The sequence below is a fragment of the Mya arenaria genome, chromosome 4 (genome assembly GCF_026914265.1).
Source record: "Mya arenaria isolate MELC-2E11 chromosome 4, ASM2691426v1".
Taxonomy (NCBI): Eukaryota; Metazoa; Mollusca; class Bivalvia; order Myida; family Myidae; genus Mya; species Mya arenaria.
This window is the reverse complement of record NC_069125.1, coordinates 5,567,570-5,592,919: the sequence shown is the minus strand read 5'-3', so window position 1 is coordinate 5,592,919 and position 25,350 is coordinate 5,567,570. Positions and strand designations below refer to the sequence as shown.

Below are 25,350 nucleotides of genomic sequence, written 5' to 3'. Positions count from 1 at the left end.
TCGATCCTTGAACAAATCGGAAACAAGGACATAAAGGTCTAAACGGATCATTCACAAAAGGAATACTGGATGAAATAAAATGGCTTTCAAACCCAAGAGACATTTGAAAGTTATCAATAATTTAAAAGACTTAGATTTGAATGCCTCTGATTTGATACATGACTGTTCCTGCTCTTTGTGTAAAGATGACTATCACAACACCGAGGCCAAGTATTTCTGCGGGGACTGCTCTAAATATTACTGTGACAAGTGCCTGACATTTCATGCAAAAGTCCACAAAGAGCATATTGTGCTGGGCCGTAAGGATGTAAACAAATGGTCGGGAAAAGGAGACGCCATCTATATGTGCGATCTTCACCCTTCGAAAGTCATGGAGCTGCACTGTGACGATCACGATGAGCTTTGTTGTCACCTCTGTGTATCACTGAACCATAGATAATTACTGTGTTTAATCTTGTTCAAACAGGTATTTTACAAAAATGAAAATATGCCCTTTACATTTTATCACTATAATAAACTTAATGGGGCATTTAGGCCTTGAATTGCCATCATTATGTAAAGAATTTGTATTGCATTTCAATTTCCAAAAGTATAGAAGATTTGTTCATTATTCATATCACACAGGATGTGCCGAAGCATTACATTGATATCGGACCTGGCCAGGGGCATACAAACACTGGTTGACTTCAAGGAGCTTCCAGCGAGTGTTACTAAGGTAACAACCAGCCTGACCCAGGTGAGAGACGTCAGAAAGAAAAAAAACAGAACTCCCTGAAGGCTTCAGGCAAGTCCATGCTGACAAAGGTCAAGGCCCTGAGGACATCACTGAACCAGCTGCTAGATGAGCTTGAGAAGAGGACAGTGGAAGAGATAGACAGTGTCCTGGCTGACCTAGATGGGTCACTACAGAAGGACATTGATGCCTGCACAAACATACACGACCAGCTTAAGGCTCTCTTGGACACTGTCCAAGCCAAGGACGATGACAGTGAGTCCACCTTCTACATTGGTTACAGAAAATGCCAGGACAAGATGACAGAGGCCAACAGACTACTTCAGGATATGTCCACCAAACAAAAGATGACGGTCATTTTCCAACCTTCTACCAACGCTCTACAACTGCTGTCTGACTTGAAGACACTCGGACACATGAAAGGGAATGCTGAAATTAATGGCCAACATAATTTGTTTGGCATGCAATCATCTGGACAAGTTAATCCATTATTGGATATATCCAAAGTCTTCAAGATGAAAGCGAAGAAAAAAATCAATGTGAAATTAAAGTCAGACAAAGAATACTGTCATATAACTGGAATCACTGTTCTTTCAAGAGGTGAGATTATTCTTGTAGATTATGTAAGTAGAAAAGCAAAAATGTTGGACAGTAATTACAAGGTCACTGCCCACTGTGATCTCCCTAAGTATACACATGCTCTCTGCAGTATCTCAGACCAAAAAGTGGCTGTCACTGTAAACTGTGGAGGTGACACTGTGAGACATGAGGTCCACTTTCTCACTGTGTCAGCTGGCACCATTAAGATGACTAGGAAGTTCTCAGTTGACCATGGCTGTTACTCTATCAGTCACCATGGGGGTGTGCTTTATGTGGGCTCGGCCACTGCCCTGTACCTCTACACCACAGCTGGCAGGCTTGTGAGGAAAATACATGAAGATAACTCTGATAACTCCACAGTGAATCAATTTGCGTTTAGCACAGATGGCAGGAAGATCTTTATTCCAGCCTCCGGTCAGAACAAGATAGTCACCATGGACACTCAGGGCAACATTCTGTCCACACTACGGGACACGAGCTTTAACTGGCCTTGTTGTGTACATGTTAGTGAGAGTGGACACGTGTTTGTATGTTCATCAGACTCCCACACAGTGGTGCAGTTTGACGAGGAAGGCAAGAAGAAGATGACAACATTAATCAGGGAGGGAGATGGTATCAACCATCCACGGACAATCTGGTACAATCCCCGAACTGGTAGGCTTATCGTTGGTGGGAACCAAGATGACATTCTGGTGGTGGAACTCCAGTAGTGACTGACAGTCAATGGAAACATATGAATGAAGCACACTTACATGGGGGAAAAAGGTTAATAATGTGGTGAATGAAAACTTATGAAAAAAGTGGTAGAAAGTATTACATTTTGTGTGATTCTCAATTTGATTACTTGTTGAAGAGAAACTTGAAAGTAACTTTGTGTGAAAATTGATATTATCTTTGTTTCTTGTTTCGTGTTGTTAACAGAGGATATCAGTTGAACGTTGTTGAACAAAGTCTGTTTCTTTTATGTTTAAAGTACAGAACAATAAATAAATATAATTGGTGTTAATTGGAAAAAAAGTGTGTGTAACTCAATGCCCCAATCAGATAACCAGCAAAGTGAACGCCCAACATTCTTATTTAACAATAAGGGAACCAAGATGTGTAAGAGCATACCAGTATTGTAAAAGCATTTCTTTATTATAGTGTCATCCCTCTAATTATAGGTAGGGCCAGCCCGCTGGACATTTCAATTGATGAACATCTTACTCCTGACTCATAAATGCCGGTCGCCTTATTTAACTTGCTGTCAGTAACTGTTTATATAAGATTACATCCGTGTGGAGTTCGAACCCTCGACCATTTCCTCTGTAGGCAAACTTGAACTTGTCATCTCACACATGTTCACAAAAAGTAAATAGATCAAGTACAAGTAAATAAATCATTTTCTGTTTATAAATTCCGATTTTATTACTTCAGCTATTATATTCACACTATACATTGTTTACATTTCATTAACAACATAAACTTTATCAAACGATCATGAACATTGTAGGATCCACCGACCATTATTTTAGTTCTCATATTTCTTGAATTATTGTCCAGACAAACTTCTAAAGAATGTTGACAGTCTGACTTTAACCCTTGACCCAATCCCGGATGAACAACTTCTATTTTACAATTAAGCTTCATAGACACGACACAGTATTTTGCAGACCAGTTTTCAACAATTTGAACGACGTATCCCGGGTCTTATGGAATGGAATACATGAAAAACTAGGAGCTCAACTTCCCATGCTGAACAACATTCTTGTAATGTTTCAGGCGTATAGGTTAAATACATACGGTGACACTAACTTTTACATACTCTATGCACTTTTTTCACTGTGACAAGGGCCATAAATCCGTTCTGAATGTCAACTCACCTAAACCCTAAAGTACACAACTTCCCAATGATCAACATTTCTCTTATGGTTCAGGAGTACTGGACGAACACTTGAGGTGACATAAACTTGTACATCCTACATGCTCATTTTTCAATGTGTCAATGGCCATAACTCTTGTCTCTACTGAATGGAATCAAACGTAAAGCCTTAACTTCACACGATAAACAACAGTCCTGGATGAAAGGTAGGAGTTTTACTCTAATGGTATAGGACCAGTATCTGCAACAAGATTTCTCGGTGGGAATACAAGAGATATATTCCCCACAAACTTTAAGGAAGAAAAGTTTATTGATAAAGTTAAGCGTTATTAAGTGTCATGTGAATACCATGAACGTTTTTGGTGTTTGGGTCAAGGTTATTTGCACATTGATGCCAACATTAATTGCATGGATATCAAACCTTTTTCTTTATAAAACTAGAGAGCTTAACTAAGCAGAGCTATATATTCAAGGCAAGAACTAAAAGGTATGTAACGCATGTGTATTTAGACATTTCATCTTGAAGCTTTAAAGGTTTGCCTGTGCATAACTATAATTTAAGTTTAATTTTACTGCGGGAGAACTGTATCCCCCAATGGCTGGTGGGAACCCAAATTACTAAGTAGTAGTAATAAATAACAGAGATGTCCATCAGGTGGAAACAACTTTGCAAAGTTCCCTCTTTAGAGCCTCTGCACCCCCGGGTCTATCAGGACTCTCATCAGGTATATGACACTGTATTTCAGTCAACTTCTCAAAGACATTAGTCTATTTCGCTTTGTTCGGGGTACCTGCTAACTACCATGGCTATTATAAAAGCTTAGATTATCTTTTCTTAGGAGTAACTACATATACTAAATAGCAATGCTATGACAAAATCTTAGATTGTCATCTTAGATAAACAGAGATTCATTTACCAAGAAAATAAGACACATCATTATGTTTCTTAAATTTTATTTCATCAAAATCTAATCGATAGTAAAAAGATAACATATTTCACGGGCGTGTTAAGTGCAATAAAAAGTTAAGAAGTATATAATATAATAATAAATCTCTGTACAACTTCAAAATGTATATGAATAATTATGAATATCACAAAAACATGAGTTATGGGTATTTGCTCATTTTCTTCGGACCTATGGACAATTGAAACGCCAAACTAAGATACACGACAAATCCATACCTTGAACATGAGTTAAGATTGTCTATGTCAATATAAGGCGGCAGTGTTAATCACTTAGAAAATCTTATGTAAATCATTTAATTTTCTTGCGATATAAATAAATTGTTCTGATTAAGCCGAGTAAAAAAATCAGATTATCAAATATCCTCTCACAGAATAACACTGACATTAAAAGGACTACAATATAACGTGTGGCATCTTAGAAGATGAGCAAATCCATGTGTAATAATGAACACCATGACAATACAAATAAACAAGATTGTATGGGTAAATGCAATTGTCGTGCAAACTATTTACATGGGGGCCATCTTGTCAACAAACCTATCAGAAATTGATAGAAGGTCAGGGAATCTTATTAAACACTCCTCTAAAGTAAAAACATGAAATTCAACTCTAACCTGCAGATTCTAATAAAACTTGAATTGATTCAATAATCCAGCCAAAGTATTGTTTCAAACTCATGTATAGGCCAAGAATAGTATAATAATAATAATATATTGAAATGCTTGTTGCAAAGATGGCACCATGAATATTTATAAATCTCAGAAAGTATGTGCAATAAAGGCATTAATTATATGGGTCACAAAGGGCTTCTAAGACATTAATGTTAAATAAAAAGATTTACAAAATGTCAACTGGAATATGTAGGCTGGCTGATAGTCGCATAAACCCTTGTGTTATGGTGCATATCATTCAAAACGTGTACAATGCACACATAGACCTGCATGACGTGGCGCACAATAAGTAGTCCACAATCATGTACACATACTCGTACAGTATTTTGTAAACTCTCTTTCGTTATATTTTTTGAACATGTTACAAACAAATATGACCAAGTGGTCAATATAACAATTGTTATATGATATGGATTAAGAAGTATATTATCATATAAACTATCGTACATAGGGAATGTTATGTTAGTCGGTTGGTCTGTAGGGTTTCATCCAGCTAAGGTACTATTCCTTCAATTTCATAACTTTTTAAAGTTTAAAAAAAAAAGAAGTTTTCTTTACAAAAGTGTTTGAATTGAACATAAAACAACATATTTCTTGTACAAAGTCAAGTGATTTGTGCATACACACTATGCTACTGTGTGTTATAGAATCAAAAAACACAGAGTGTAATACAGATAATATTTACGATTTCCATCCGTTATGTTCAAATCTTTAAATATTTTAGACAGAATTTTAACAGGTATGAAATCAAGTTGGACATTTATTGTCACATTGGGCCCATATTGAGAAGTATACAGTAAAAATAATCCAAAAACAGTAAATTAAGGACTACACGTTGACCTTTGACCTTTTAAGTGCCGTTGAATCAATAAAGTGCTGAGCAAATCTTTCCTGTTCTACCCACCAACCCCTGAGTAAAGTAAAATGCATAAACATTACTTCCTCTGATTGTTTTTAGCACATGATTTTCAAAAAATGCTAATTAAATTTATATAAAAGAAATAGAAAATGTGTTGGTACGAAAATTCAACTGATCAAAACATTGATTTTATCTACTCTGCAGAAAAATCTACCAAAAAAAAACAACAACAAAAAACAAGAGGGCCTTGATGCTATACAACAAATACCAAGGGTCTGAGCCTACGTAGAGGTGCCAAAGATGATTTTCACATTTCCCTATATACCGTTACTCCATAGTAGACTCGTAACCACAAGGGCGTGGCAAGTTTTGATCCCCAACTATTTAGCTTAACAGTTATTTTAAAGTATTAAATTTCATACCCGAATAATGGTTTAATAATGTTTATATTATATGAAGTATTAGTAATATCCAGTTTTGACACACATTAATGAAAGAAGATTTAATAATCTTCAATATTTTATGATTTATGTCCAAAACCTCAGTTAAATGCATTTGTAATTCAAATGAGTAATAAAATCAGATAAAAAGTTATATATCCAGCCAATGAAAACGCCTATCAGTCGTCAATAAGTACCTGACGCTTAATCAATAAGACATCATAATCTGGTTCCAATATTCGGTAAAGTCTTAATGGCTAAGAGGGCAGATTCCCATTTCTTGCTTGGCCCTTCTTCATTATTAAGTTTATCCTAATACCTTTTACTTGGTATGGAATAGCAAATATAAACAAATATAAGTCTTATTTATAACAAAAAAACAAATTAAAATTCCCTCAAAGTGGCTTTATATTCAAAACAATGCTTATACATTGCATACATTACATTCTCTAAAAATCTCATCAACAAAATATCAATCAAAAAGCCAATGAAAATGGACAGTACTCTACCGAATTAGAATTTATATAATCAAGAGTGGTAGAAATAAACTATTGTCGCAAGCAAATATGCCGTATATTATCAACTGATTGTTACGTTTTAGTAAGTATACAGGTAGTAGTTATTTGATTGATAATTGTAATTTGTAATCGATCAATGAAAGATAAAAGGAATTATAAATATGTACACAAAATACAAACAACTTTGAAAAACCTCATACATTTACATACATGTATATATCTTTACTAACAATTGTGAAAATATCCAAAATACAAAATAAACTGTATTGAAAGTGCATAGTTAAATACACAAAAATTGGAAAAAAATAAATGCTCTTTTAAAATAAGATACAAAGTCATATATACAACATGTGGGGGGAGAAAACAATGTATTTGGTCTGCAGATCCAATTTACAAGCAATTAGTGGGTCATATATTGCTGAGATATCATTGTTAACGAGCAAAGCTGCCGTATGGAGGTCATGCATTTGGTCCCTGTACTATATTATGACCCTAGCTGTTACCACAATTATTCTCGCTGCCAAAATATCCTCCTTTTTACTGGTAAACTGCATTGACTAGTTCTCAATAAAATTGTTTAAGAAAATGTAAAGATCTTGCTCACATATGATGAAAGTTCATTTTTGCCAATATTTTTGCTTCTGCAGTTTTTTAGATAATGTTGGCAAAACAGGACCATTTAAAGATAAATTATTTCACCATTAAAAGTTTACAATGTATGTTCCATTGCAAAATGGATCTTTTCTGATTTGCAACATATTTTTTATTCTTATTGGTAGAGGCAGATATTTTGAAGCTTTTTTATTGGATCCAGCTTTGAAGGATTCCTCACTTTCTCATTGGTTGAGATTCAAAATTCAGGATGGAGCCTTTTCATTGGTTCAGCAACAGATGAAGCTGACAATACAGTCTTCTCAATTGTTGAGGCAGGTGGGCATAACAAGGGAAGTGTGGTCGCTAGGATTGCTCTTCTATATTTTCTTCAATTGACATTCGCCTGGTGAAGGAAAAAACAACAACACAATCATAACACATAAAATATTACCAAAATGGATTCAAACAGCATTTTATTTTGTCTTAACTGTTCAATGGGGTCTTAAAATGTTACGTTGGCCTTTTTGTCTCTAGATGTATTATTTTTGTTCCTTGTATTGTATTTTTTTCATTATCAAAGAAAATTAAAATTTTGCTCAATAAAACAAAAATAAAACAAAATTTTACACCATGACACATTTGTCTTAATGGCTAAGACTCTTTGGGAATACATCTCATACTAAGCATATTCCGGGTTATCCACATTACCATAACTATAATATCAATGTTTTGAGTTTTTATTTGCAAGTTGTTTTTTTCTAATTTCAAATCCAATATTAAAAATTGACTTTTCTTATTTAAGAATATAACCAATATTTCCAGCCAATAGAATCGCCTATCAGCCTACAATAAGTACCACGCTTTTATTATCATTAAGAATTGAAGTTGAACAACTTAACAGACATGCTGTTATATTTTTTTAATTGGGTCCACACCTTATAAAAATATGTAACAATATAAGTCAGTTCAAAAAATATTCTGTAAATGGGTAAACAGGGCTGTTTGCTAGTTCCATCCTTATTTTTTTTTTTAGATTTTATGAAACATGTTCTAACTTTAGGACACTTGACACCTCTTCTTACCTTATAAATGTTGCAATAAAGGAAGCAAGTGGTAACTTTGACATTTTAAAAATGTTTTAACTTTAAAATACCTGGATCTGAAATCTGTGCTTTATACTTAATGGCATTTTTTGCTACTTTGACATTTGTATTTTAATATATATTGCAAATAAAGGTGCTTTTGTCATGTAGTCGTATTTTGAATATAAAATATCATTCTTTAACATTCAAGATAACTTTAGTAAAATAGGACAAAATCCTATTTGCATGTTAACATTAGAACTAGCAGACATTATCAATGAAAAGATTAAGTGTTTTTTTTTTAAATAATTGAGAAATATCATTTACACATAATTCCAGATTTCTGATTTCACAAACTTCACAGCCACCATTGAGGTCAAGTTTAATATTTTGATACCACACATAAAAGGGAAACCACTATACATAATAGATGAGATAGAAGCTGAGGTTATTATGGTACTATGTCGGGTTAACAACATCATGACTAGAGAACTGGGTGATTCTTAGAAAGAGAAGTGTTGGTAAAATTCTAATTTAGATATAATGAGGCCATGTTCAGCTTAGAACAATAACGTTCCAGTGGAAGTATGGCAAAGATCAGTAACTAATCAGAGGGAGAATGGTCTAGATCAGTTACTAAGCAGAGGAAATTTGCCCTACATCAGTCACTATCCAGAGTATGGCCTAGATCAGTAACTAAGCAGAGGACTTTTGACCTACATAAGAGACTAGGGAGTATGGTCTAGATCAGTAACTAAGCAGAGGACTTTTGACCTACATAAGAGACTTAACAGAGGGAGTATGGCCTATATCATTACTAAGGAGAGGACTTTTGCCCTACATAAGAGACTTATCAGAGGGAGTATGGCATAGATCAGTAACTAAGGAGAGGACTTTTGCCCTACATAAGTAACTAATCAGAGGAAGTATGGCCTATTCCAGTAACTGAGCAGAGGAAATTTGCCCTACATAAGTAACTAATCGGAGGGAGTATGGCCTAGGTCAGGTTCAAAGGGTCTTTCGCCCTACATGTAACTAATCAGAGGGAGTGTGGCCTAGATCAGTTACTAAGCAGAAGAAATTTGCCCTACATCAGTCACTATCCAGAGTATGGCCTAGATCAGTAACTAAGGACAGGACTTTTGCCCTACATAAGTAACTAATCAGAGGAAGTATGGCCTAGATCAGTAACTAAGCAGAGGACTTTTGACCTACATCAGTAACTGATCAGAGGGAGTATAGCCAAGATCAGTAACAAAGCTGAGACTTTTGCCCTATATAAGTAACTAATCGGAGGGGGTATGGCCTTTGTCAGTTTCTATGGGTCTTTTGCCCATCATAAGTAACTAATCAGAAAGAGTATGGCCTAGATCAGTAACTGAGCAGAAGTTTTTTGTACTAAAAAAGTGGCAAATCAGAGAGAGTGTAGCGTAGATCATTTACCGAGAAGAGGGCTTTTGACCTACATCAGTAACTAATCAGAGTGAGCATGGCCTAGGTCAGAAACTAGACAGAGGTCTTTTGCCCTTCATAAGTAGCGAATCAGAGGGAGTATGGCCTAGATCAGTAACTGAGCAGAGGACTTTTGACCTACATCAGTAACTGATCAGAGGGAGTATAGCCAAGATCAGTAACAAAGCTGAGGGAGTATGGCCAAAATCAATAACTAAGGAGCTGACTTTTGACCTACATTTATAGCTTATCAAGTTTGGCCAAGATCAGTTACTAAGCAGAGGTATTTTGCCCTACATAAGTAACTATCCAGAAGGAGTAAGGCCTATATCAGTTACTTGGCAGAGGTATTTTGCCCTACATAAGTAACTAATCAGAGAGAGTATGGCCTAGATCAGTAACTGAGCAGATGTTTTTTTGCACTACATAAGTAACTTATCAGAGGGAGTATGGCCTGGATCAGTAACTCAGCAGAAGTTTTTTGCTCTACATAAGTAGCTAATCAGAGAGAGTGTAGCCTGGATCAGTTACTAAGCAGAGGACTTTTGCCCTACATCAGTAACTAATCAGAGGGAGTATGGCCAAGATCAGTAACTAATCAGAGGGAGTATGGCCAAGATCAGTAACTAATCAGAGGGAGTATGGCCTAGATCAGTTGTAAGCAGAGGTAATTTGCCCTACATCACTAACTATCCAGTTGAAGTATGGCCTAGATCAGTTACAAAGCAGAGGTCTTTTGCCCTACATAATTAACTAATCAGAGGGAGTATGGCCTAGATCAGTAACTGAGCAGATACTTTTTGGACTACATAAGTAACTTATCAGAGGGAGTATGGCCTGGATCAGTAACTGAGCAGAAGTTTTTTGCCTTACATAAGTAGCTAATCAGAGAGAGTGTAACCTAGATCAGTTACTGAGCAGAGAATTTTTGCCCTAAATCAGTAACTAATCAGAGGGAGTATGGCCAAGATCAGTAACTAAGCAGAGGGAGTATTGCCTAGATCAGTTACTAGGCAGAGGAAATTTGCCCTACATGAGTAACTATCCAGAGGGAGTATGGCCTAAATCAGTAACTAAGCAGAGGAAATTTGCCCTACACCAGTATCTATCCAGAGAGAGTATGCCCAAGATCAGTGACTAAGGAGAGAACCTTTGACCTACATTTGTAACTAATCAAGTTTGGCCTAGATCAGTTACTAAGCAGAGGAAATGTGACATACATCTGTTACTTATCAGATGGTGTATGGCCTTGACCAGTTACTAAGCAGAGGAAATGTGACCTACGTCTGTTACTTATCAGATGGTGTATGGCCTTGACCAGTTACTAAGCAGAGGAAATGTGACCTACATCTGTAAGTTATCAGATGGTGTATGGCCTTGACCAGTTACTAAGCAGAGAAAATGCGACCTACATCTGTAACTTATCAGATGGTGTATGGCCTTGACCAGTTACTAAGCAGAGATAATGTGACCAACATCTGTAACTTATCAGATGGTGTACAGTCTAGATCAGTTACTAAGCAGAGGAAAATTGCCCTACATCTGTAACTAATCAGATGAATTTATGCCTAGATCAGTTATTTACTAGGTGAAGAGTGGCTTAGATTAATTATTTACTATGTAAAGTGTTACCAAGATCAACTACTTACTAGGTGAAGTGTTACCTAGATCAGTTATTTACCAGGTGAAGTGTTACCAAGATCAGTTATTAACTACATAAAGTGTGGCCAAGGTTATTTAACTTCTAGTTAAAGTGTTGCCTAGATTTATTATTTACTAGTTGAAGATGGGCCTAGACTAGTTATTTACTAGATGGAGCTTAGCATAAAACAGTTATTTATTTGATGAAGTGTTACTTATAATACGAGTTCTTTACTAGAGGAACTGTACCATTACTCCCTTATTTAAGTGTAGTCCAGATCAGTTCTTTCTGAGACTATATGAAGTGAAACTTTTTTCAGTGGCTGACAGGAAAATAGCCCGTACCATTTATTGACAAGAGGAAGATTAGACTGTGTCATTTATTGACTAGAGGACGATAAGCCTTTGTCATTTATTTACTAGAGAATGATTAGCCTGTGTCATTTATCGACATGAAATAGATTAGCCAGTGTAATTTATTGACTAGAGGAGGATTATCCAGTGTCATGTATTATCTAAAGGAAGATTATCCAGTGTTATTTATCCACATGAGGTAGATTACCCAGTGTCATTTATAGACATGAGGTAGATTATCCAGTGTCATTTACTGACATAAGGTAGATTAGCCAGTTTCATTTATCTTCATGAGGTATATTATCCAATGTCATTTAAAGACATAACGTAGATAAGCCAGTGTCATTTATTGACTAGAGGAATATTATCCAGTGTCATTTATCGACATGAGGTAAATTAGCCTTTGTCATTTATTGACTAGAGAAAGATAAGGATGTGTCAGTTATTAACTAGAAAAAGTGTAACCTATGTAAGTTATTGGCTAGAAAAAATGTTACACATGCCAGTTATCAAGTACTGGTAGTGTAGCATAATTATGTCAGTTATAATCAAATAGAGGGAGTGTAGCATATATATGTTATCAACTAGAGGAATATAAGCCTGTGTCAGAAATATTAACTGGAGGAAGATTAGCCTGAGTCAGTTATCAACTAGATGAAGATTAGCCTGTGTCAATTATCAATGCCAGTTATCAACTAGAGGAAGATAAGCCTGTGTCAGTTATCAACTAGAGGAAGATTAGCCTGAGTCAGTTATCAACTAGAGGAAGATAAGTCTGTGTCAGTTATCAAATAGAGGAAGTGTAGCATATGTAAGTTATCAACTAAAGTAGGTAAAGAATTCCTGACTAGACCAAGTGTAACATGATTATTGTTGACTGGAAGAAGTTAAGCTTATGTCAGTTATCAACAAAAGGAAGTGTAACTTAGACAAGTTTTGACAATAGAAAGCATAACATTTGCCAGCTATGGACTAAATGAAGTCTACCTTTTGGCCATGATTAATTAGGAGGAAGTGTAGCTGATGAGGGGTTTAATTAGAGGAAAGTTAATCTCGGCCAGTTATTGACTAGGGGAAATGTTGCCTTAATCAGTGATTTACTTTCAGAAGTTTAGACTCGATCCGTTTTTTACTTACTAAAAGTGCAACCAAGATTAGTCTTTTTTCAGAGGAAATCGTTGTCAATCAAGACTAGTTATTAACTGAAGCAATTATAGCCTAGACCAGCTATTCACTAGGGAACTCTAAAAGTACATTTGTAACATGGTGATCTAGATCTGTTCTTAATGAGAAACATTCAGGCATTAATTTAATGAAGAATTCTAGTGAAAAGCAATGACAGGCTGAAGTTTCTGAATGGGGATGGACAGGCACAGATGACATTTCTTCTATGGAAGACACTCCTGATAATGGCTTATTTCCCTAAGGCATTCCTCCCTGTCTAACATGGCATTCAGTATTAAATTTAACAAAATGTTCATGTTGAGAGTGCATATGACCTTGATTTTTAAAGTTTTAATGAAATTCAAATAGTTTGGTGACATGAATTACATTCCATTGTGAGGTACATACTGTTTAATGACCTGATGGTATCATATTCAAGGTTTGTAGAGGGCTTTCATTTTCATATCTAAGGATAAGGATAAGAACAATATTAAACACTGCCGCTGTATAATGTACAATTGAATGAAACATATTGTGTGACGACTGGATGGAATATGGAGTTTGGAGTGGGCTTTCTTTTTTATGGTGTACCATTTTTTGACTTTTCTATACACTAGTAGACTCAGGCCATGACTATCAACAGTAACAAGTCGGAGTTCAGACTCAAGTGGCAAAACTGCAAAGCTTCACTTGATTGTAACTTTCTTTCTAGTTGAGTTTTGATGATAAACTTTGCTGAATTTCGAAGTTGCAAAATTATTTACATTCATTTTTGTAAAACGAATGGGATAAGGATGATTTTGTAATTTTCAACAGTCTGAGTCTAGACGACTTGGACTTGAGACTGTTTGTAATCATGGTCCCTAAACTAGACTAGACTAAATGGAATCACTGAGGCATATCTAAGAATAAGGACAAGATTTATATTGAATACTGCCCCTGTATAACGTACCATCGAGAGAATCATACCACGATTTGATGGAATATGGAGTTTGAAACGATGCTGGCTCACAACTCAGAGCTAGCTATTTCTAACCTACAGTTTTCAAAAAATCCAGTCAATAGGGAGACTTAATGATATACAATCCAGAGATACATACTGTTTGACAACTTGATGGAATGTGGAGTTTGGAGCGGAATTGGATCGCCCTGATTTCTTGAACTCATCTTTCCCATGCTCCTTGTACGGATGCTTAAAGGACTTGTTCCGTAACACACTCTTTACCAAGATCTGGAAAAATATAATCATGACAATAAAATACAACCGAATAATCATCGATGGCAACATCGGCAATAATCAGTTATCATTATCCATAACCAATTTTCATCAAACTTTATGATTATACACATGTTTGATATCCTTCAGTGAGTGAAAGCATCATATATTGAAATTGGTGCTATGAATGTACCAAAATGTAATTCATTCTTTTAAGCATTACTTCTTACATTATTACATTCTTAATATTCAGCCAATTTTAAAATACATGACTTCAAACTTGTTAAAATAAACATTACTGTTATTTAATCCAAAATTTAGAACAGAAAACCACTTTTGATTTTTTTCAGATTTCATGAAAAATTATGACTGTCCATTTCAATTATCCAAGATTATAATCAATATTGCATAATGTTAAGATCTGCTAAGAAAAAAGGTCTTGCAAATATAACATGCTTTCAACATTAATGTTGATAACACCAGTACTCTTTTTAAAATTCCACTTATTTTTTTATTAAGAAATGATTTTTCTTAGATGCTTTATGAATAATTGCCTAGGCTTATGTCAATTATTTTTTTTATATGTTTTTTGTACAATTATCAGTAATACATGACTAACTGTTTTATGGTTATTTCTTGGCAACTTACGAGAGTTTCCAGTTTTGGCACATGTTTAATGACACTGTTTATTTCCTCATCTGTAACAGTAACCAGGATACAGTTCTCGTTCTCTGTCGGCAACGGGAATTCCCCATCCTTCGTCACCCATGGATGGTCCTGCAAACATTAGGACAGATGATAAATCTAAACATAAACAGGACATTTCATACAAGATTTTAATCCTAAAAATCTAGTCCTTCATTTTATTAATAAAAAGCTCATGGCATTCAAATTAAATAAATATAAGAATTGTAATAGTTACAGCACCACAACCCTAGTTACTAACATCAGCAGATTGTAAAAAACTTAATCACGAGTTGGTGATTCAACTGTTTTGGTCGGAAGGCGGTTGACTCCATATTTATCAAGGATGCTATGTTATTTTGGTTAGAACCATTAACCGTAGCATTAATCACTCAAGCACATCACACAATGCTCGTTGTTTATTGATAAGTCAGTCAAGGGGCATATCTCGACAACTATTAAAGCTAGAGTTATGGGACTTGCTTCTCTCATAAGCAAATTGTCACTGTGTACTATTAAGTTTATACTAATAATATGTTTTAGCTCGATTGTGACGAAAGTTGATAGCTAATGGAATCACTCTGGAGTCCGTTTCTAGGGATGAAATCATAGCTGGTGTCCATTTTGAGAGGCCGTTAGAAGGTAACCCTTGTGGGGATTGACCCCACATCCTCTTGGGTGAGAGGCGGACACTTTGACAACAAGAATACCAAGGATATGACAATCCTTTTCTTTGAAAGATTTGACAAGCTTTAAAATAAAGGAGAAATCAGTGAAGTTCCAAGGACCCATTAATCGGCATCATGGTCAATGATAATTTGATACTCTTCTAACAAATCGGCAAAATAAAACCTGTTTGAACATCTTGGTAACAAATGTATCAATTAGCAAACAAATATAGCTGCAAATCAATTTTCTGCTAATGAAAGCTAATGTTTCATTTACACAGATGTCCTACCTTAATATTCGGAAGATTGATACGTGAGTCTGGGTTCTTGTCCAGCATTTTTAAGATGAGGTCTTTAAGACTGTCAGACGAAGCAGGTCTGAAAAAAATGAAATAGCAGGAATCCAATTACTGAGGCTTTTAGCTAATTACATCTTCCCTGTAATGGAATAAGAAGATTGCATTAGGAAACATCAACAAAATACATGAAATTAACAATGATCCAATACGCTAATTAAGAAGTGAAATATTAAGCACTGCGAAGATTTTTTTTTACAAAACTGCTGTTTTTTTCCTATCCCAGCTTCAAGTCAATATCACAAATCTCATGACTAACACATGGATGGGTATAAACTTACAACCCCGGTTACCAATCATCAATTACCCATTTGTACCAAGATATATATTACAAGCCGCAGTATAACCATGAGATAGCATAGTGAACACAAGTTTTATCCATATTTTGAAGCATTCCTAAGTAACAATAACATGTGCAGTTTGTCAATGAAAAGTGAACTCAATCATACATCTATGAAAAAAGGACATTGACAAGAAACACGGGTTTAATTCACTTTTAGACGCAACAGGCGACAAGGTTGACGTTAAAAAAAACTAGATAGCACATAAGATTGTATTCATGGCTGTATTAGTTGGGTACCAGGTACTGAAACTGTACCCAGGTACCCATCAAGACATACCTAGCCCACAGGTACCCATCAAAACATACCTTGCCCACGGGTACCCATCAAAACAAACCTAGCCCACAGGTACCCACCCATGCCCTAATCATGACAAACATCTGATGTAAAAAGGTTCATAATTATCATCGCAGCTGTCTATATGAGAAAAAAAACAACCAATTGCTCATATTATGCATACATGTGATAACGTCCCGGATGTCCGGGATTGTCCCGGAAATCGTATTTCTGTCACGGAGTCACGGAGGGTGCATGTTTGTCCCGGAAAGTCATAAAAAAAAAAAACGAAAAAAAATCTCGGAATCGATTTTTTTAATTTTACCAATGTAAGTCAGCTATTTTGCCTGTCCGGGACACTGGTCGTAAAACACAGGACTTGTTGACACTAATCCGTTAATTGGTACGTGTGTCGTCGTGGTCATCTTCAATCACCCGATAATTGATCTATTGTTTTGCTTAACGAGTAGGGGAGGGTTCTTGTATACAAATTCATTGTTTTCATATGGATTTGTTTGGTCTTATGAATGATAGCTTTTAATTGATGAATTGATATTTTTCACACATTTTACCGACAAACGAGCATGAAGGTAAGTTCAAAGAAAGTGACAAAATGAGTAAAAAAACAAAATTAAAACACGGAAAACATCCCATATTCCATTCAAATTTCAAAGTCGATACGTCGTTATACTTTGAACAACTTTAAACAACTTACACGTCCATAAGGAATTTTAGTGTTTTGAACTTTTTTTCGAACTATCGTTGTGTATTTTTTAGCCGAAATAAAACTGACGATATGGGGTTTACAGGTGGTTATATAGAGTGATTTAATCACGTGACCATGGTAAGTCACGTGATCGCTTTATACAGCCGATTGTTGAAACGTCTCTATCAAAATTATATGCATCTCCAAAAGGAAAAAAGCTCATCGACTGGAAAATCTTCTTGATCGTCTGGAAAATATTGTGTGTCATAAATTGCAAACATTTTAAATGTGATGAAAAAATAAATATTTTGTAACGCATGTTCTCAAAAGCGCAGGAAAACAGGTGCCCATATAGTTGTTTATTTCCTGTTTTGATGAAACCGAAAGTAGACTGCATATCCTCCTGGTTAGCACTTCATTTAAAGCCTGGGAAAATATCTGGTGGTCTTATTTTTTCAAGAAAATGCAGAAAAAAACAAACCATGTCAAATAAAAAATACGTCTTGGCAGTCAAAATAGGTACATTTTCCCGACGTTAAAACGGACTAAAATAGCCCCAGATATGCTCTAGATTGCACCACAGACGTTCCCCATTTAAAAAATTCCGGGGGGGCATGCTGGACCCCCCTAGTGTGTGTTGACATTACGAAGAGTGGCCCAGAATCAACCCAAGAAATTATCACATGTATGTATTATGCAATAAAAGTTTTTTCTTCAGATCACAGATGCTAAATCTTCAGCAGTTTCCGGTGAAAATTGCTTTGTGAAATTGAAAGAATGTCTAAATTAATGTTTGCAGATCTCAAGAAATAAGATGAAACTGCTGACTGAAATTACAGACAATTACTAGGCAGGCAGTTTAAAATTGTAAATATACTCTTATTTTTTTGTTTAATTGGATTTTTATTCAGCATTTTAGCAGATGTTAGCAACAAGACTTTAAAAAAAAACAAATCTACTCAAAACTAATCTCAGACTTACAGTTCAGGAAAGACGACTGGGTTCGATAATATTTTCTTATGGAGGCTGAGCGGCATGTCATCTTCAAATGGACACTGTAAGAAACAGGAATTGCAACAACACGAAAAACACAACCACAAGTTTTGCAATGGTAATTTACGATATCAATATATATATTTGTAAATGAAATTGAATCTACAATTTAAGGTGACCTGGATTCAGTTCCCGGCCTGGGAGCCTGTGAGTTTGGCTTTTAGTCACCAAGCCAGACAAATACTCAGGGTGCTCCGGTTTCCCCACATAACAAGTCCACACTCTCGCACGAAATCGTGCCAACAAGTGTGATTTTATGATGTTGTTATAACTTGTTTCACAGTCGTTGTGAAATATACAAGTTTAAACAAATGGCTGCATACAATGAGGAACTTAATATTGTACAAGGGTTACCTTCAGTCCAAAAGGTTCCTTTAAGGTTTCAAATCTCAAAAACAACTAATTAACCTTGACCTTCATTTGTCATTGTTAACTTGCAAAAATGCTTCAACTGTGCTAATCATATTTACTTGCCGTTTTCATATTAACATCACAATAATAAGGCTGTTCAAACTGGGAGTTATCACTGAAAGTAGTCAATACACCAATGTCATACCCGGCCGTAAAGGAAGCAGTACAGAGTGATGCCCATTGCCCATATGTCCAACGCTCGGCCACTGAAGTTTTCCTTCTCTTCTGCAAAAAGAAAGACCAATAAAATACAAGAGGACCAGTAGCAGATGTTAAACACCCATCTGATTTTTTTTAAAGGAATATATTCATTTCATCTTCATCTAACATTTCTTTGTAATAATTGCCAAGGCTAGTTTTTACATGCAGACGACAATGACAATAATTTTTACAATGGCAACTTCATAGCTATCAAAATACCTCCCTTTTTTCTTGAAAAAAAAAAACAACAATGCTGAGTTTATTATTTTAAATAGTTATAAATAGAGGTAGATCAAAGAACTCTTTTTATCAATGTGAATTCAATAAAATACAGTGAGATCAAGAATTTTGAAAAAATAAGTATGAGTTCAAGTTTTAAACTTAGCACATTTTAAGAAAAATCTCAAAATATAGTGCAAGTCTTTTTACAACGCATTATACCTTTGAGGGCCTCGGGAGCCATGAAGGCGGGAGTGCCGGCCGTGCTCGTGAGGAACACGTCTGTACCGGTAAACTCGTTACTTACACCAAAATCCGCTATCTGAAATAAAGCAAGGTAAGATGATACTTTGGCATAATATAAAGTAAAATAAATAAAAAATTTTTTATGGTATATGAATGATATAAATCTAATTATAATTCCACATTCTTCTTGAAATAACCTGAAAAGTATAAACTTTTGCACTAAAACTCATAAATCTCACCAAAGTCTAATTTTTTTTATAAAAAATTGATTTTAAAATTTGCCAAGAAAAGTTTTTTGAAATGACCAATCATGTAATATTATTGTTGTCATTTTAAGGCAAAGCCATTTGCCAGCTTGATGGGAAATAATTCTACCAACATAAATACCAATCTTTTTATCTACTGTTTTCACAATCACACATGACAAAGTAAACAAAACAAAGCACTAGTGATCAATATTTTTAAAACCATGAAAATCATTGGCATATTTTACATAATGAGTTCATCTGAGTACTGCAAGGCTGGTATTCGTTATAGGTCTTAATTAGATATAAGAACAATGTAGATAATCTGATTACTTGTTATTAATAACTGACCAATAGAGTGAATGAAGACAATAATGTATGACAATAAGATTAACTTAAAGCTGCACTCTCACAGATTCAATGATTTGACAACTTTTTTTTTTTGTCTCGGAATTAGCAAATTTTTGAATAATTATCTACGAACAGGTGATATAAGAAGCTGCTGCTGACAAAAGAACAGATTGCAGATTTCCATGTTTCCGTTCGAAAATTTGTTTTATGGCTAAAAGCGTTACTAATGGTTTAAGAAAAAAGCATAAAGCATCATTTTTTTAACTACTTAGATGTACAAATCTGCGATCTAATTTTTTGTCAGCATGCAGTCTTATATGACTGGCTTACATGCATGGTCACATAAATTAGCTCGTTGCTTAAATATTTTTTATAAAAGTTGACAAAACATTGAATCTGTGAGAGTACAGCTTTAAGTTGCTTATTGAACTCCACTCAGAGATGGACTTTATCCTTGTACAAAGTCTGAAATGTCGTTCATTAGTCGAACTGCTTCCAAGTAATGCGACAGTACTATTAAAGGGCTTAACGCTGATTAATATTAAGAGAAAGAAACCTATTACCAGGGTCAAATAAAAGCTAGACAGAAGGACTTTAAAGGAATCTAGATTAGCATTAGTTGCTCATTTTTTTTAATACGACAAAAGCTGATAGCTAATAAAATAACATTCACGTCAATTTTCTGGGAAGAAAGCAGTTATGGTGTCCATTTTGAGAGGCCGTGAGAAAATCTCTGGTCAGAATGGAACCTGTGGACAAATACCACTAGACCACTCTTGCTTATAATAAAAGGGTATGCCAATGGTCCACTGCTTCTCTTATTCTGACAAGGGGCACAACTCATTAAATATTCAACTCCATTAATTGGACTTACTACAAAAATTAGCTTTTTTTACGCATGCATATTTGTCATTATATACATGTTTACCAAGCTTTAACTGATTATCTTGAATGGAATATTGCAGACCTCTTTCAGACTACACTTTCAGTTATTGCAGACGACACTTCCAGAGCACAATTTCAGTTATTACAGATGACATCAGTCCTTCATGACAACAAAACTATGTCAATATCTGGCCTTTTATCTTCAAGAAGCAGACAATTTAGTTAAAATGGACGTAATCAAAATAAAACAGCACTAGCTATAGCTGCCTGCAAATTTTCACAATTTGTAGTAGGGGCATAACTCAAAAAACATGTTTTAGAAAAAATGTCCGTAAAAAGGAGATACTTATGTATGTGTAACATGTGAGCCAAGTTTTATTTGAATAGCATCATGACTGGGATTTTAAGTTGAGGCCTACTGTTTTGACTTAACCCCACTATCCCCAGGCTGAGGCTGCACTGACACTAAAGTGTTAACAAAACCTTGAATATATCTTCCAAAAAAACATATTTGCTAAAAATAATTACTGCCATATGCCCACTTTAATTCCACACATATTATTCAATCCTTACATCAAATCAAATAAGCTTCAGCAATGAATTCTGCAGAATCACAGAAAACATAGCCAATCACATACACAAGGGATTCAATTGTCTGCAAATTTCTGGCGGAAATTGGTAGTCATTAGTAGTATAAACATAAACTATTCCCTCTAGGTTTACAAACATAAAACAGCCCCATTAAACAATGGCTTGCTACCAACATTTCATGGAAAATATTACATTATGACAAACTTTTGTTCAAACACAATGCTTCATGATCTAGTTCTTTCAAAAAAAAAATCTAAACATTATTCAATTTCAATTCTGTTAAATTATTGTACACGCATCACATATGGGTTATTTCCAGCATTTTAGCAAATAATTGGACTATTACAAAGTTAAAGGTGTCAGCTTTTGCAGATACAAATGCTTCTAAATTTTTAACAGAAGATCAAGAGGCAATAACTCAAAATATTTAAGCCAGAGCATAAGGCCTTGCTACAAGTATGTGGTTATTAAATGTTTTCCTTATAAAACAACATTCAATTCATACACAGATATAATTGTCAACATTATAATTATGCATAATTATAGTATAATTAAGTGTTGGCATATAATGCATTATTATGGTATAACTCACAGTCGGCATATTATGCATAATTATAAACATCTACAATTCCGATCGAACATAACAACATGTTTGAAAGTAGTGGAATTATCAATGCAAATTTCTGTGCATACCACTAGTGAATCCAAGGGGGGTGCACCTGGCACATGCCGCCCCCCTTAAAATATTAACGTTTTATTTCCATTTATGAAATAAAAAGCATTAAAATATGCCCCAAAACACCATTCCAGTGTAAAAACATTATTGCGGGTAACTCTCTTACCCCCCTACCAGCAATTAAAACCAAATAAATTTCAGTGTTTAGCAAGGGGCGCAAGTCAAAAGGTTACACGCCTTATTTACGGGGCCTCTTGTATCAAATCCTGGATTGTTCGGATAGCACACTTGCTTCTCACCAAGGCGACCCGGGTTCTATTCCCTGCCTGGGCGCATGTGAGATAGTTTAACTTAGTGGTCACCAAGCCAGACAAGTGGGTTTTCTCCGGGTACTCTGGTTCCCCCCCAACACATGACCACACTCAGGTGCAACATTGTGCCAACGAGAGTGATTAACATAAGTTGCAATAGCTTGTTTTAAAATTGTGTAAAATTAAATTAGTTTAAACTAAATCCTGGATCCGCCCTTCCAATATATCACATTATCATCATTAATTATGTGAAACAATCTGAATGGTATTTATTAGGGATGGCAACGAGTAGTAAAATTGGTATTCCAGTACTAGGACAATCTTCCGATCGAGTACTCGGGTACTCGATAACTCGGATAATTTGAACTGTTTTTTTTTAAAGACAAGTTCATATATACATGTATCGGTCATGTACATAGTGCGTTTGTCGTAATATTGGCCATTTTGTCTTTAAATAAGACTGTCATTATTTGCCTTAACATATAAATCAAAACAAGGAAAATATTATTTCATGGTTTTAATTTGTCGTTTTCATTTAATTTGATAGGTATACATGTACTTCAATATAAATGGAAAGGAAAACTCGGATAATATTCGAGCATCTAGACGATCGAGACTACATGCAATAATGAACAACATTCAGAATTACAATAACGAAAAAATATTTATAATATTTTTTGTGTGTACTCTACGAATTACTATTTAAAATGACTTTTTTTAAACTAAAATATTGTTTTTTTCCTAATTTTCCATAATTAAGATATCCACCAATCAATTGTGATAATCATTGCAAACAATATGCCCATTCAGGAATCATTGCACGTAACGGTCGTTACTAAATCGCCCGTCAATGTCCATTGTTTGGTGAAAACACACTAATTGGTAAACAATACAATTCTGTAGGTGATGCACTATCAAAACTTCGCAAATTGACATCAGTGTTAGTTGCAAATTAGGGCCCTTTGTTGACAGTTTGCAACTCACACAACAACTGTCGAATAATTAATCAGGGTCAATTGTGTACACATCGGGGATTAACGGGGCTGTTAATTGTCGGCTTGTTAACGCGAAAGATCTGATCCTTATGTCAGTTTATTGTGAATTTTATAAAAAAATGATATATTTTCGAGTACCCGAGTAGTGATTTGATACTCGGGTACTGGTTGCCATCCCTAGTATTTATACAACAAGAGTGCCCCAATGAAAAGCCAATGGTTATCTGCTTTTCATTCAGTCTTACTAGGAGCATAACATGGAAATTATTAAAGCCAGTGTTAAATTTGCATAAATTCTTATTTAGTGTTTGGCTGAATCAATTGAATAAACCTTTGATGATTTGTCCATTGGTTTTCTGTTCGATTGTTTGCACATTCAAATGATTTCTTTGGTTTAGAGTAATTACTGGTTAAATTTGACTAGATATAAACTTTATGAAATCTTAGTGTATTATTGTCTAGATATAAACTCTATATGATCTGGCCCCAACTTCTCGAAACGTCTTATATCAGCTAACATTAAGATAAGCTCGCTATTTTTCTTTTTCTGTAATTTATGTTATATCGATTTACGTCTTTAAGATTTTTTAGCCTTTAAATAGAAATTATCTTTATGATAATTACAATAAACCATTTTTAATTTATCAAAATCCAACTTTAAGTATGCATTTTGGCTAAAAGAAATAAGCTACTTAAGCCTTTTAACCGTAAGAAGTTTCGAGAAATTGGGGCCTGATATGTAAGTTTGAATACCTTAATGTGGTCATTGTCACCTAGCAACAGATTAGAAGGTTTGATATCTCGATGGATGATTTTCTGGTAGTGCACTGAAATCAGAACTTATGTTTTAGCAATTTATGACATAATCAAAGTACCATTTTTAGTGCATTAAAGGGATTAGACACCATCCAAATATCACCAAAAAATTACTTTCTAAAAACAAGCCTAAAAGTGTCAATGCGGGCTAGTAGGAGGCCACTAATACTCTTAATAATCCAAATTATTAAGAGAATAAAACCAACAATCATGTTGATGTCTCAATTCTGAGCTTCCCTGTTCAAAAATAGCACATAATGGTTTCCCAGTTTAAATCACATCTGTTCATGAGTACAGACACATAAACCAACACTTTAAAAAAAAAACTTACTGGGATTTACATTTTAGACAGTTCAAGTAAAAGTTGAATTGGAAAAATGTGCAAAAACTGCGAAAAGATGCATGTGTATTACGCTATGTAATACATCAGTCAGTTAGATTTAATGCCTTGTACACAACAACGTCAATTTTATGTAAGTTTTTGACAATTTTCATTTTTCTTGCAAATGTATCATCTGGTGTCTAGTCCCTTTAAGGTTTAACTGTATGTTATGTTAGTATACATCGTACATCGGCAATGGAAGCGGATGCCAATGACAACACCAAGGCTATGAGAATAGACTGAGTGACTAGGAAAGCCATGCAATTTTTGATATTTGCCCATTATGGAATGAAATAACAACAATTGAGATACCAGTTCTATTTTTTCTTGTCTGCAATAGAATGAAAAATTTGAATACAAGGACGATAACAACACCAAGGCAATGACAGAACAAACATTTCTTTGAAAGCTTGTATCTTGACATATTAAAGCTGCACTCTCACAGATTGAACATTTTGACAATTTTTTTTAATTTTTTATCTTTGAACGAGCCAATTTATGCAAAAATGCATATAAACCAGTCATATAAGACTGCTGACAAAGAATAAGTTGTAGATTTTTATTTTAAAGTTCCAAAATTGATGTTTTATGCATTTTTGTTAAACCTTTAGTAACGGTTTAAGCCATAAAACATTAATTTTGGAACAGAACTATGAAAATCTGCGATCTTATCTTTTGTCAGCAGTCTTTTGAACCACTGTTTTGAAGATATTTATGCAAAGATTTGCTCATTCCAAGACAAAAAATAAAAAAGTTGTAAGAACGGTAACTCTGTGAGAGTGCAA

At 34.8% G+C, this 25,350-nt stretch overlaps 2 protein-coding genes across 9 annotated transcripts in view; one reads left to right on the top strand and one right to left on the bottom strand.

Annotated features, from left to right (window-relative positions):
* The first annotated feature begins 79 nt into the window (after positions 1-79).
* On the top strand, positions 80-2,183 carry LOC128229690 (uncharacterized). Its single transcript, XM_052941482.1, has 3 exons — positions 80-431; positions 621-665; positions 716-2,183. Exons 1-3 carry the CDS (start codon positions 80-82, stop codon positions 2,041-2,043), a joined length of 1,725 nt encoding a protein of 574 aa, XP_052797442.1. The 3' UTR covers positions 2,044-2,183.
* Positions 2,184-4,141: 1,958 nt separating this feature from the next.
* LOC128231305 (calcium/calmodulin-dependent protein kinase kinase 1-like) overlaps positions 4,142-25,350 on the bottom strand; it is a 144,456-nt gene continuing 123,247 nt past the window's right edge. For all 8 annotated transcript variants that reach the window (XM_052943945.1, XM_052943946.1, XM_052943953.1 and 5 more), the window contains 8 exons: positions 24,121-24,194; positions 19,290-19,389; positions 18,793-18,872; positions 18,165-18,238; positions 15,795-15,882; positions 14,801-14,929; positions 14,037-14,167; positions 4,142-7,646 (listed from right to left, as the gene is read on the bottom strand). In XM_052943945.1, coding sequence (XP_052799905.1) covers positions 7,607-7,646; positions 14,037-14,167; positions 14,801-14,929; positions 15,795-15,882; positions 18,165-18,238; positions 18,793-18,872; positions 19,290-19,389; positions 24,121-24,194 — 716 coding nt within the window. In that variant the 3' untranslated portion in view covers positions 4,142-7,606. The remainder of the gene's footprint in view (positions 7,647-14,036; positions 14,168-14,800; positions 14,930-15,794; positions 15,883-18,164; positions 18,239-18,792; positions 18,873-19,289; positions 19,390-24,120; positions 24,195-25,350) is intronic.